At 39.3% G+C, this 15,049-nt stretch overlaps 1 protein-coding gene across 1 annotated transcript in view; it reads right to left on the reverse strand.

Moving 5' to 3' along the window:
* Positions 1 to 15,049, reverse strand: part of rab3gap2 (RAB3 GTPase activating protein subunit 2 (non-catalytic)) — a 94,029-nt gene that overhangs the window by 28,068 nt on the left and 50,912 nt on the right. The window contains exons 15-23 of the mRNA XM_059648579.1: positions 14,492 to 14,635; positions 13,197 to 13,279; positions 12,429 to 12,493; positions 12,253 to 12,343; positions 6,228 to 6,355; positions 5,265 to 5,478; positions 3,332 to 3,429; positions 2,391 to 2,496; positions 171 to 331 (exon numbers count right to left, since the gene is read on the reverse strand). Of these exons, the coding sequence (XP_059504562.1) occupies positions 171 to 331; positions 2,391 to 2,496; positions 3,332 to 3,429; positions 5,265 to 5,478; positions 6,228 to 6,355; positions 12,253 to 12,343; positions 12,429 to 12,493; positions 13,197 to 13,279; positions 14,492 to 14,635 (1,090 nt within the window). The remainder of the gene's footprint in view (positions 1 to 170; positions 332 to 2,390; positions 2,497 to 3,331; positions 3,430 to 5,264; positions 5,479 to 6,227; positions 6,356 to 12,252; positions 12,344 to 12,428; positions 12,494 to 13,196; positions 13,280 to 14,491; positions 14,636 to 15,049) is intronic.

Raw genomic sequence — 15,049 nt, forward strand, 5'->3', positions numbered from 1 at the left:
ATAGCACAAGATTCCAAAATAAATTCCAAAGTAATCAAAAATAGTGGTGACACACATGAACTCTGTAAAGCAGAAGATCATGAGATAACTTTTGCAACAACTAGTACTACAGAATGAAACACTTATTGGTTTGTTTCAAAATTTTAACAATAAACTGAAGTTTCACTCACATCTTTTTCAACCAGACTGTTTGTTGCACTGATGGCCACACTTCTTCCAACAAGTGCAGCTAACAATGCAGCTCCAACATTCTCTGACTGTGCACACACAGAGCGCATCTGTTGCCACCATGGATTCACTGACTGAAGGTCCCATGAGTTATCTATTGCACCTGCAGGGAAACACAAACTTCAAATTACAATTGGATTAACAATAACTTCAGATTTTGTAGCTTTTAATGCAACCGCCTATGAACAAGCCAGTACAAGCAGCACAGGCACACAGACAATCAGATCTACAGTGCTGTCATACAGCTACACTTAGCTTTCAAAATAAGCACTCAACATGAAGAACCCAAAGCAAATCCTCTTCAATTAAATGAAATATAATTCTGCAGAAGGGGTTACAAATGCAAAATTGTGCAATGGGGGCCCAAATTAGGTTTCTTGCTGGGGATCAAGTCCAATGCTGTCCAGAGATTTTTCAGCATTAAGGAGACCTGATCATGAAAATGGAGTCAGGAGCAGCTTTATCAAGCATGCAAGGGTTCTTACAGCATGGCTTGTGATTCAGCAGGAGCAGGTAAACTCACATGCCACAATTGATTGAACGCACCATCCCAGACCACAATCTTTGGTGACAGCTCACTCAAAGCAGCCCCGCTTAAATCCTTACTTCCTCAGTTGTTTATACAACTTCCTTTTGATCATTATTATTGATTCAGCATTCCTCAGCTTTTAAAGCAGTCCATTCCGTATCACAGTAGTTCAGAGTAATTTTTGTTTATCCCTCATACTGCGTTTAGTTCTTTTGCAGTTGTCAGTCCTTCCACCCCAGGAACAGTTTCTCCTTGCTTGCTGTGAAAATAATTTCTTGTTATAAACACACCTGTTGAAGCCCCTTTCTCTTAACTTGGGTGGATAATTGAGAAAATTGTTGAAAGCAGTTGTGTGCGCAGATTTGGGAGAAGAGAAAGAGCATTGAAACCAGACAGAGTAGCCGAATGATCTCCTCTATACTATAACCATTCTACAATTCTACCTTTTAAACAACTGTCCACGTCTTATTTGGAATACTGCCTTCCATTCTTGGTACCATGCTTTATGAAGGACCTCAAGACCTTACAGCAGTTCCAAAAAGAGATTAATTAGGATATATCATGGATGAAAGACTTCAGTTATATGGGGTGATTGGAGTAGCTGGGTTTGTTCTCTTTATAGCAGAGACGGATAACAGAGATATTCAAAATTATGAGAGCTTTTGATACATTGGAGCAACAGTTCCATCTGTAAGAGGGCCAGGAGCCTTAGGTCACAAATCCAAAGTATATAGCAAAAAAACAAAGGAAATAAAAGACATCCCCTCCTCACCACAACAGAGTTGTGGTGACCTGAAAGCTTCCTTAATTCTCCAGAAACTAACGCTGAAATCGGCGAACTGCTCTTGGTTGCAAGATAAATACAAAGAGCATGTAAACATTCCTAGATAGTGTTGCCAAATAAAAATCCAAAGAATAAAATGTTTGGAATGATTCTGATAAATTCCAAAACCGACCAAATTGCAGCACTTAAGTTATTTTCACACTCAAATGGTTTTTGAGCAAAAAAATTAATGGAGAAAATAAGATAATTTTTTTTTATAAGAAAGCACATTGTGGTATTATTATTTGTTACTTTTTAAAATTTCTGTGGTTGAGAATGCTGTGAAAGTTGTAACTATTGTGAATCCCTTGTGGAATCACTGCATCTTTGGTCTTGACAATGAATTTAAAATATTGGCACAGGATTGGCAAACAATAGTATATATTCAAAACAGGATGGCATGTGATTTGACAGAAGCTTGAAAGTACTGCACTACTTTTGTGCTCTTCACTAATGAGACACTGAAAGAATGGCAAGTGCTTTTGAACTAGGTACGACAAATTGTTTCAGTGCATCCTGTACAGTACATACAGCAGCCACAGCATGACCATAATGAAGAGGCTGATAGCAAATCCAATAGCAAGAGAGCTCATCTGCCCTAGAGAACAATAGCCAAGTGTTTCTGAAATTGCCTTTAGCCAGGTAAGTGCAAACTCAACAGGTCTGTAGGCAGTTAACATTTTGAGTCCAATGGTTAACTCGATTTTTCTCTCCATAGATGCTGCCAGACATGCCGTGTTTCTCCAGCACTTTTTAAAAAAAATAAACCATAACGTTACTTATTGATTATGAATAAAATCAACACCTTACCCTTCATCTGGTTTAAGACCGACAACGTAACATGGAGGTAGTGAATTGATTCCTGGTTTTTCAGAATTTCTTTCTCTTTAAACAGCCACATACTGAGGAGTAAAGTCTGGAGACAGACAGCAAGACAAAGAAAATACATGTCATTAAAGCTGCTCTGTGACTGCCTATTGTGTAGTCTCCAAGTCATAGTAAAATAAGTCAAATATTACCATACTCCAATATTGACAATGAAGTATATAACCTTAATCCCACAACATCGCTGGTGAGGGGAATATTCATTAATTGATTTCAATGATTTAAACTACAATATATAGGAGGAAAAAAAGTGGCTATTAAATCAGCATTCTAATATGAAATCAAGTCATATAGATCAAAACAGTGAAGACTTTGGTGGCTGATTTAAAACTTGGTATGTAATATATCAACAAATACTTTGCTAAGAAACTTCCCAGCAGAAAAAAGTCATTGGAATCGATGATATTCAGTGCTACCGCTGTTTCCTTGATAAATCCTGGAAAGATAATGCCACACTAAAGGCAAATTTATTATTTTCATTGATAGAATTCAATAAATAATCATCCATTTCCAACATGAGAGGAATTGACAGGTTTGAACCTTTGGAACAGCAATAGAAATGGCTGCTCAGTCCCGTCATAGACCTTTAAAGCATAATGTTTCATAGCTCAATGTAAATTGAATAGAGAGTTATTTCACAGACATGCCTCTAGTAATTTTTGTTGGCTGTGGACTGGATTTCTTCACGGACAATTCATATTTTACATCCTATTAAAACCATATCACAAACTGGAAACAAATACAGAGCTAGGGTTTATAACAAAAAATATATATAAACCTGGGTTTCTTTTTCACTTATGTTCTGAGGTGGATGAAGTAAAGACAAATTTATTTATCTCATGAACCTACATGCATCAGAAACTTACCAAGAATTGTTGAGGCCTGGCTCCTGCAGACTCCAGCAAATGGCACACTTCCTCTGCAGAGCTTTTCCCACAGAGACACTTCCAGAAAAAGAAATTTCCTGCAACAAAGAAAAAAAAAGAACATATAAATTTCATTTCAGTTGGTCTGCTGAACTCTTATCATATTTTTCAATCAATACCAAGCAGTTTACATTAACCGTAATAAAGAAAAGCCATCAAATATGCCAAATGAAAGCACACAAGAACAATTTATAGATATAACTTAGAGCATTATGGAAAAAATGTGCACATATAAATCTTGTATAAGTATCTTGTATATTTTATAAATCATGTGGTTGACATTTTCCAAGTAATTGAATTAGATGGGATGCTGCTTTAGGTAAAGAGAGGCAAGTTCAGATCATTAGTTTTAACGCATAATCAAAGCTAGTTTCCAACAAAAACTGGAAGAACTGCAGATGCAGTGAATCAGGAACAAAAACAAGTTGCAGGAAAAGCTCAGCAAGTCTGGCAGCATCTCTGAAGAAGAAAATCAGAGTTAAGGTTTTGGTCTGGTAACTCTTCCAGTTCTGAGGAAGGGTCACCAGACCTGAAACGTTCACTAATTTTTTTCTTCACAGATGCTGCCAGACCTGCTGAACTTTCCCAGCAACTTCTGTTTTCATTCCAATTTACTTATGTAAGTCTTTCAAAAAAAAAATCACTAATCCTTGCCTGTGGCAACACAAACAATGTTTCGTTAAGTATATTTGTCAAGTTTTGTTACCTTTTTATGCATGTAAAATGTTTCTGCACGGTGTACTGTTCAGCCCTTCTCCATTCACAAATGCTAACTAAACCTCAAAGAGAGGTGAAACTCCTCTGTCATACTAATTTTAAATGTTTGTACCCCACTTTGGTCCTTGAATTGTGCACTTGAAGAAAGGAGCAAAATCTTGCGCTGTAGCATTATGTCATGACATGCCATGAAACTAGTTTGCGTATAGCGGAGGCAATGGTCTAGTAGTATTATCACTAGACTATTAATCCAGAAACTTACTAAGGTCCTGGGGACCTGGGTTCAAATCTCACCATAGCACTTGGTTGAATTTGAATTCGATGTGGAGAAAAGAAATTTGGAATTAGGAGTCTAATGATGAACATGAATCCACTGTAAATTATTGGAAAAACCCACTTGGTTCACTAATGTCCTTTAGGGAAGGTAACTGCTGTATTTAACCGGTCTGGCCTACATGTTACTCCAGACCCACAGCAACATGATTGGCTCTTAAACCACCCTCTGGGCAATTAGGGATGTGCAATAAACGCTGGCCTAGCCAGCAATGCCCTCATTACTGTGAATGAAAAGAAAGTCACAACTTCTACCTAAGTTACATGTAGATATGGATATACTATATAGTTTCCATTTTTTAAAAATTCTTTCACGCGATGTGCATGTCATTGCAAATGCCAGCATCAGCTGCCCATCCCTAACTGCCTTTGAACTTTGTGCTTTCAGGGCATTTCAAAGGGCAGTGAGCTACACCATTGTGGGTCTGGAGTCACATGTAGGTTAAAGAATTTCCTTCCCTCAGGATCCTTAGTGAGCCACATTAGTTTTACAACCCATTACTGAGATACCTATTCCAGAGTAATTTAGTAAATTCAAATTCCCCCAGTTGCCAGGATAGCCTGATATTCTGGATCACGTGCCCAGTGACATTACCACTACCTCCACATCTTCCAAAATAAATCAACTTAGTTTAATGTTAGTACTGTTTTCTAGAATACAGTCACAATGATTAGCTTTTTCAGCAGAACATTATCACCAGAAAAACTTTGTGATAAATAGCGAATGGTGTATTTTTCTGCAATAATTTTGTATCCATCCCTGTGCACAACACAGATCATCTAAATGTTTCTAAGTCACAAAGATTTATTTATGCACACTTACCCAAAGCCACGCACTCATCTTCACTTAGTTTCTTCACATTGACTACTTCTTTTTCATATTCAAGATATTCCAGAAACATTTGGATTGGTAGTTTATAGTTTTTGTCCTCCTCAAAATGAACCATACTTCTGGTGTTTCCTTGTCTATAATTATTCAGCAGTGTTTGAATTTTTACAACTTCCCTTTCTTCTAGTCGCAGTAAAGCAGCCAGGCCCTGCCAACAAAACAACACCAAAACATGCGAAAGGAACAAACGGGGTGTTAGTGTTAACTATTGTCTGTGAAAGTTTACTGTTTCCAGTGTTTTCTAATGGCATAATTTCTCCTCTTGAAGCTGAACATACGCGAGGAAACATTCACTGAAGACATGCTAACAAAAAGTATAAAAATTAAATGCTAGTTTTTTTTAAACATTACCTTTACAGTTTAACAATTTAAACATGTTTACATTCAATCAAACTGAATTTACCTTCACACAACTACTCACATTGCTAAATAAAAACTGAAAGAACTGCAAATGCTGCAAATCAGGAACAAAAACAGAAGTTGCTGGAATAGCTCAGCAGGACCGGCAGCATCGATGAAAAAAATAATCAGAGTTAACATTTTGGATCCGCTGATCCTTCCACAGAATGGATTATTTTCTGGACAGCAATACTAACATAAAACTAAGTTGATTCATTAAATACATTTGTCAAGTTTTGCTATGATTTTAAACATGCAAAATTTTTCTGCACTATATACTGTTCTGCCCTTCTCCATTCACAGATGCTAACCAAACCTCAAAGAGCAGTGAAACTCCTCTCCCATACCATTTTCAAAATGTTTGTACCCCACATTGGTCCTTCAATTGTGCTGTTCCGAGGAAGGTTCACAAGGCCCGCAACATTTAACTGATTCTTTTTCCTTTGCAGATGCTGCCAGACCTGCTGAGCTTTTCCAGCAACTTGTTTTTCTACTTACATCGCTAGTTTTGGCTACACCATTCTCCAAATCTTTAGAATTGAGCTTGTCCACACACGTATAAAGGTGAAGCAGTTTCAGCTGGCTGAGACAAAATTGCAACAATCCTTCATCCACACTTTCAGGATCTGATAAAGACACAGGGGAGAAAATGATGCACTCAATATAGAATTGACAACCCATTATACATACTTGACTGACTATTTTCATGTCAAAAATAACTGTGCTGAGCAGCACAATCAAGAAAAGCATGCATAGCTGCACCCACACTTAATCCTAGGTGTGTACTGGAATTGCAGATCTCACACAAAGAAAACAGTGTTATTATTGAGACTGGAATAATTGGCAAGGGTCCTTGACCCTCCTTATTGTCAAGTAACCTCTGAGGAAAGTGCAAACCAGTCAATAATGCTCAGCTGTGACATCCCCAACATGGTGACTCAGTGGTCAGCGCTGCTGCCTCACACAGCCAGTGACCTGGGTTTGATTCCACCCTCAGGTGACTGTGTGTGGAGTTTGCACATTCTCCTGTGTCTGCCTGGGTTTCCTCCAGGTGGTCTGGTCTTCTCCCACAGTCCAAAAATGTGCAGGTTAGATGGATTGGCCATGCTAAATTGCCCAGTGTCCAGGAATTAGCCATGGGAAATGCAGAGTTTCAGGGATAGGGTAGGCAGTTTCTTCAGAGGGTCAGTGTGGATATAATGGGCCCAATGGCCTCCTTCCGCACTGTAGGGATTCTATGACTCTCTGATCAAATAACCTGTCCTTGTTCAGCTGCCACGACTAGGCCATGCACATGAAGTCCCATTACCCTCAGGGATACAGACCAAGTGCTAGAAAATAGGTTTAGGCTAGGTGGCATAATAGGTAGAATGGTAGACGTCTTCACCATAATTTTTTGGATGTTTTAACACATGCAGAAAGAAGGTATATGCAGGGTTGTGAGGAAACAGCTCAAGAATGTTGTTGCCCCTTAAATGGACATCCAGGATTAAAATCACAATACTCCAACTGAGGTTTAACATTGAACATAATTCCTTGCTTTTAAACTTGCCTCTAATTATAAAGAGAGGGATTTTTTTGGTTCATTTTTTGAATACTATTAACTTGTCCTCAAAGATCTCTGCAGCAATGCTCCAATTGTCTATCATAATTGTACGATTTAGTTTAACTTGCATATTTTAAAACAAAATAGATTTATCTGCAGTAAATGTCACCTGCCTTGTGTCTGCCCATGTCCTCACGAAGTTTGCTAGTACCCTTCTCACAGTCCACCACTTGCTAAAGTTCGGTGCTCTCTCCAAGTTTTGAAATTATGAACTGAGCTTTGGTATTCGGCACATAAATTTATAGCAAAAGGAGCAGTGGTTTGACTATGGTGATAAGTGGATGTGGGACCTTTATATAGAAAGACCTCTCTTTCAGAATTATTCACTATTTTCTGCATTCTGTCTGACAACCAACCATACCACTGTCACATTGCTTTTAAACCCATGAGCTTTAATCCTGCTCATGCTTGTGGTAGTTTAGCGAAAGTCATGTACTAAAAGAGAAAAAAAGTGCATTTACATAGAATTTTCCAGAATCACCAATAAACTACTTTGGAAATGCAGATATTGTTTTCAAGCAGGAACCATGCAACTAATTTGCACAGAAACTCATGCAAATATTGCTGTGATCCTTAGCAGGCAATCTATTTTGTTGATGGGCTTATAGAGATTGACAGAGATACCAAGGATAATTACTTGCTCTTCATCAATCTCAAACCATGAAATCTTCTGTTGTGCTGGGGGTCGAGGTTTAACATCCCATCTCAAATACAACAACTCTCATAACGCATCACTCCAAGTCTTGCACCGGTTCAAAAGTAGGATTGCTACTGAGATGGAACACTTGCAATATTAACCATATTATCCTCATCAACACTTATTTCAAAAATTAATTCAATTATAAATTAATCACACTTTGTCTTCAACTCACCCAAGCCAACAGTTCCTGATTAAGCCAGGTATTTTGTACTGAATTAAAGTTTCCTTACCTCTAACATGAGACTGACAGGTCTACAGTTAACAAGTTTTCTCCCTCCCTATTTTGGAACAGGTATCATTTGTGCTCTTCCAATATTCTTCCTTTAAAGAGAGACTCTCATGGCACAGTGGTAATGTCCTTATTGCCGAGTCAGAAGGCCCAGATTCAAGTTCCACCCCCACCAGAGCTAAGACATAGTATCCCTGAACAGGTTGATTAAAAATATTGACTCTTCCTTTAAAATTGTTTTAACATTTAATGCTTATAAAAGACTTGTGGGTTCCCTTTTGTTTACCAATTAACATTTTCACACACTCTCTGCTGCTCCTATTTTCCTTTACAGATACTCCTTTTCAGTATTCAGCCTGGATTCTCTAATACTTTTTCACATGATCATTAACAAAACTTTGCAGTTAATTTAAAAGCTTTGTTTGTAATGAACACTTACTAAATTTTTATGTAATTACAATATACAAGGCAGCACCAGTTTTAAACAGTGGACGTGAGTTTGCTCGCTGGGCTGAAAGGTTAGTTTTCAGACGTTTTGTCACCATTCTAGGTAACATCATCAGTGAGCCTCCAGTGAAGCGCTGGTGTTATGTCCCACTTTCTATTTATCTGTTTAGGTTTCCTTGGGTTGGTGATGTCATTTCTTGCATCGATGATGTCATTTCCTGTTTTTTTTCTCTCAGGGGACGGTAGATTGGCTCCAAATCAATGTGTTTGTTGATGGAGTTCCGGTTGGAATGCCATGCTTCTAGGAATTCTCGTGCATGTCTCTGTTTGGCTTGTCCTAGGATGGATGTGTTGTCCCAATCAAAGTGGTGTCCATCCTTATCTGTACGTAAGGATACTAGTGACAGTGGGCCATGTTGTTTTGTGGCTAGTTGATGTTCATGTATCCTGGTGGCTAGCTTTCTGCCTGTTTGTCCAATGTAGTGTTTGTCACAGTCTACAAAATACCTTGCAAGAACTGTGACAGACACTACATTGGACAAACAGGCAGAAAGCTAGCCACCAGGATACATGAACATCAACTAGCCACAAAAAGAGATGATCCACTATCACTAATATCCTTACATACAGATGAGGAAGGACACCACTTTGATTGGGACAACACATCCATCCTAGGACAAGCCAAACAGAGACATGCACGAGAATTCCTAGAAGCATGGCATTCCAACCGGAACTCCATCAACAAACACATTGATTTGGAGCCAATCTACCGTCCCCTGAGAAAAAAAACAGGAAATGACATCATCAATGCAAGAAATGACATCACCAACCCAAGGAAACCTAAACAGATAAACAGAAAGTGGGACATAACACCAGCGCTTCACTGGAGGCTCACTGATGATGTTACCTAGAATGGTGACGAAACGTCTGAAAACTAACCTTCCAGCTCAGCGAGCAAACTCACGTCCAGAAACTCAACCCGAGCTACAAATCTTCTCAAAAGCTCGCTAGTTTTAAACAGTATTATTCATTCAAAAGCCCACCCACAGCCTCAAACCTAATTGTTCCCCAACCCCACACCGCCCGCTTCTATCTCCTTCCCAAAATCCACAAACCAGCCTGCTCTGGGCAACCCATTGTCTCTGCCTGCTCTGCACCACCAGAAACTTATCTCTACCTATCTCGACTTTATTTTCTCCCCCTTGGTCCAGGAACTCCCTACCTATGTCCGTGACACCACCCACACCCTCTCCCTCCTTCAAAACTTCCAATTCCCCAGGCCCCAACACTTCATCTTGACCTTGGACATCCAATCTCTATACACCTGTATTCCCCATACAGATGGCCTAAAGGACCCCCCTTTCTTCCTGTCCTGCAGGCCCAACCAGTCCCCCTCCGATGGCATCTTCATCCGCTTAGCCGAACTCGTCCTCACCCTCAACAACTCCTCTTTCAATTCCTCCCACTTCCTACAGACAGAGAGGGTGGCCGTGGGTACCCACACGGGCCCCAAGCTACGCCTGCCTCTTTGTAGGTTACGTGGAAGAATCCCTCTTCCGTACCCACACTGACCCTATACCCCACCTCTTCCTCCATTATATTGATGACTGTATTGGCACTACCTCGTGCGCCCACGAGGAACTCGAACAGTTCATCCACTTCAACACCTTTCCCCCAACCTTAAGTTCACCTGGACCATCCAATACCTCCCTCTCCTTCCTGGACCTCTGTTTCCATCTCTGGAAACCACCTAGAAACCGATATCCAATTCAAGCCCACCGATTCCTTCAGCTACCTACAATACACTTCCTCCCACCAAACTTCCTGCAAAAATGCCATCCCCTATTCCCAATTCCTTCGCCTCCACCGCATCCACTCCCAGGATGAGGCATTCCACTCCCGAGCATCTCAGACGTCCTCATTTTTCAAGGACCACAGCTTCCCACCGGCAATGGTCAAGAACGCCCTCGACCATGTATCTACCTGATTTCCTGCGACTCATCGATCACACCCTGTCCCTGCAATAACGGCCAAAACAGAATCCCCCTCATCCTCACATACCACCCCACCAACTTCCGGATCCAAAGCATCATCCTCTGGCACTTCCACCATCTACAATCAAACCGCGCCCCCCACCGCCAAAGACATTTTCCTCCCCAACTTTATCTGCTTTCTGGAGGGACCACTCTCTCCATGACTCCCTTATCTGCTCCACACTATACTCCAGCCCCACCGCACCCGGCACTTCTCCTTGCAACTGCAGGAAGTGCTACACCTGCCCTTACACCTACCCCCTCATCCCCATCCCAGGCCACAAGAAAACTTTCCACATCAAGCAGATATTCACCTGCACATCTGCTAATGTGGTATACTGTATTCGCTGTACCCATTGTGACCTCCTCTACATTGGGGAAACCAAGCAGAGGCTTGGGGACCACTTTGCGGAACACCTACGCTTGGTTCGCACTAAATAGCGGCACCTCCCAGTCACGAACCATTTCAACTCCCCCTCCCATTCCGCAGACATGTCCATCCTGGGGCTCCTGCAGTGCCACAACGATGCCACCTGAAGGCTGCAGGAACAGAACCTCATTCTGCTTAGGAACGCTGCAACCCAAATGGTATCAATGTGGACTTCACAACCTTCAAAATCTCCCCTACAGCATCCCATTACCAGCCCAGCTTGTCTCCTCCTCCCTCACCTGGCCTTCCTCACACCTATCCCCTCCTCCCACCTCAAGCACCACCCCCATCTCCTACCTACTAGCCTCATCCACACCCTTATCCTGTCCGTCCTCCCTGGAATGACCTATCCCTCCCGAACTCCGCACCTGCACTCACTTTTACTGGCTCCATCCCCACCTCTTTGACCTGTCTGTCTCCTCTCTCCCTACATTCTCATCTATCCATCTTCTATCCCCTCCCCCCATTTCTGAAGAAGGGTCTAGGCCCGAAACGTCAGCTTTCCTGCTCCTCTGATGCTGTTTGGCCTGCTGTATTCATCCAGCTCTCCACCTTGTTATATTAGAAATAATGATATTTGATTTAATCTATGTTAAAAGATTCTGTACTCTCAGATTCTACTACAGTCACCAAAATTTTAAGACTTGAAGAGATAAACTCTAGTTTGTAGAAAACTTGAAGAATGCCTACAAAAGTAACCCATGATACTGAATGAAAAATCCTCAAAATCCTCAATCCTAACAAATCAACCTAAAGTCCTGAAACTCCAACATGCAACTTATTGATTGGCGTAGCTACTGTACATATAAACTACCCATGAGGCCAAGAAGAGGAGTGGGAACAGGTTAATCAAGCAGCTTACAGGTTAAGTGGTATCGTACAAAAATCCAAATACACAGAAACATGACCAGCATTTACAAATGTCTTGCCACAAAACTTTGTATAATAATCAGTTAAATCACAAAAAAGGTGCATGCAAATATAATAATACTGTTCTCCAATATAATTGGAGTGTAGAAGAAAGCACAATGTTTAAAAAAAGGACTCCAGGTATATACTTATTTGAATTCACACCTACCTTGATTCATTAAGCTGTCCAACAATGCCTGAATTAAATTTGTTAAGCAGGACAATGGGATATTTTTACTCCCCAACATTTTTTCTAAGGCCTGCATTTGTAAGAAAAAAACACTTGAAATTACAAAACAGGAGACAGCATTTAAGAAACTACTTTTTTAAAGATGATTTAATTACCTGTTTTTTCATGGCAGGATATTTAATATCAAGAAGATGCATCTTTATTTCAGTTTCCATATTTTCTGAAATATGGATACACAATAACAGTTTGCAAAATTAATTTAATGGAAGACAAGCTTTCACAGCAACAAGTATAATTATTGATCTAAACACTATGGGACAGAAATTAGTCTCAGGCAATGGTGAAAACAGGCAGAAACAAATCAGCCACCATTATCTATTTAATTAGTCACCTGATGCTGCATATAATGGATGTTGATTTCCTTGTTTTACGATACTATTACAAGACAATTTTTGCTCCTGCTTCAATTGACATGTATTAATATACTAAAAATTCAGAATTAATTCAACTCAAATACTAACTGCAACATGCATCAAATTCTACAATTTTCAACTCATGATGTGAACTCAACTTTATCTGTGTATTTCATCTGAAGCAATAGTGCCTTACTCTGGTGTTCCTGAATTTAACGCGCACACAAAATTTAAGTCTACGTTTCTGCCAGTTTGTATTTACAAAGTTGCTAACATGAATCCATCTTGACGAATACAATGTTACAAAATCCTGCAAGTACATTGCGATCTAGCTTAATCAGAATAAGACATTCTCAAAGCAGCAAATTCACAATTTTGTACTGAACATTTTACTACTGCATTTTCATTTATAAACGAACTAAAATCTGACCAGTGTGCTCATAATAAACTATTTGATTAGGAGATATAAACAATGCTTTACAACTACAACCAGTTAAATACAGTAACTACCTGGATTTGTGATTTTGGCCTTCAACAAGGTAGTCAGCCGCTTCAACAGATGCATATCCTTTGCTCTTTCACTCTTCTTATCACTGAAAAGTAGTATGTGCATTAGTCATCTTTTTTCTCAAAAACTCATTACAAGGATAAAATAAAGAATTGCGATGCTGCAGACCTGAAACACAAACAGAAATTGCTGGAAGAATCACTAGGCTTGAAAAGGTTATTCATCTCGGCTTTCTTCCCATAGATGCTGCCACATCTGCTGAGTTTTATCAGCAATTTCCTTTTTGTCTCTAAAAAAAGGATGTCTCATTCCATTAAAATCAAACATCCGGAAAGCTTTATTTATTAGAAATACAGTAGAATACATATTTTAAATTTGTATCAGTAGGCATACATATTTAGTTCTAAATACATAACTGCACCCGAATAACTCCAAAAAATGGACAAAGTACTCCTTCCGTATGTCAATAACTTAGAACAATTGTTTTAAAATGTCATATCAGTCTTGAAAAATATTGAATCTTGTGCATTTTAAGATACAAATACTAACTTACACACTAAGGGTACAATTTTGTTTAGCAGGCCATCCTATCCTACCATTTATAATGTTCTAATTGCTACGTAATGGTCATAAGGTGGTGAAACAAGATTCTAGCTGGTCTTGGCTCTCTGAACATTAGTAATTACAGTTGAGAGGAGAAATGTGGATTTTGGTTGCAAAACAGTGCTAAACAACCAACTAGATAACTCAATCAGCAGCACAACACATATCACATATCAACTATTACTTCTGCAATTATTAATGGTTAATTAATGATTAGTTATTAATCCAGTAGCCTGAAGAAGTGGGGAAGAAGATGGATAAACGGTTGCAAGGTATCAGAGTTGACAGGTTACAGGCATCAGGAAAGGCAGTCAGAAGTAGGCTCTTTTCTTCAGGGAAGCCAAAAAGACAACCTCACTGAAGATCATTAGAACTACGAAGAAGTTTGATACTTTGAGTGGAGTATGTTTTCACATGTGAGAGTTCACAGCCAGCAGTCATAAATAAAGAACAAAGAACAATCTTAAAACAACTCAATATAATTCAAGAGAAGCTTCTCTACAGAAAGAGAAGTTGGATGTAGCTTAAGTAAATAACATGGAAGCATTTAAGGGAAGCTTGATACATACATGAATGAGAAGGAACAGAATTACATGTTGATACAGTAACAAAACCAACATTGATCCATTGTAGTGAATTGTCTATTTCTCAGTTCTATGTTTTTGTGGTGTGGAAAAAAAATGAAATAAAGTACCTAAGAGCAAGATGGAAAGGAACATTAACGGTTTTCACGTTACCATCCACTGGATCAATTAGACAAATCTGAAAGGTTTGTGGCTGCCAGCCCTGGCTGGTCACATTGTTCAAACCCATAATCTTATATCCAGGATACAATAACCTAAAAAACAAGGCACATTTAAAGAGTTATAAAATATCCGGAATACTATCTAATTTCATAATATGCAAAAAGCAAAATAATTCAAAATATTCAGACGTGAGTATATTTCTACCTGCAATAAAAGTTTTTGAAGAACACCATAAAAAAAGTTTAAAGTAGCTGATTTTTGGTCTGTCTAGTCCGCCCATTCAATTCAACCATTTAATTCCCATATCTTTATACCATTTATGAAATTTAATAACTGAATACCATCAAATACCAGCAATTATTTAAAACTAATTACCTGCTTGAATCACCAACACTTCACATTTGTTCCACAAAGAAAATGAAATTAGCACCCTAGCCTGGAAATTCTCCACACAGCAGAACAAAAAGCCTGAGATTCTTAACTGTTTCACCATTGAAAATTTTGTC

Source organism: Stegostoma tigrinum, chromosome 9 (assembly GCF_030684315.1).
Source record: "Stegostoma tigrinum isolate sSteTig4 chromosome 9, sSteTig4.hap1, whole genome shotgun sequence".
NCBI lineage: Eukaryota > Metazoa > Chordata > Chondrichthyes > Orectolobiformes > Stegostomatidae > Stegostoma > Stegostoma tigrinum.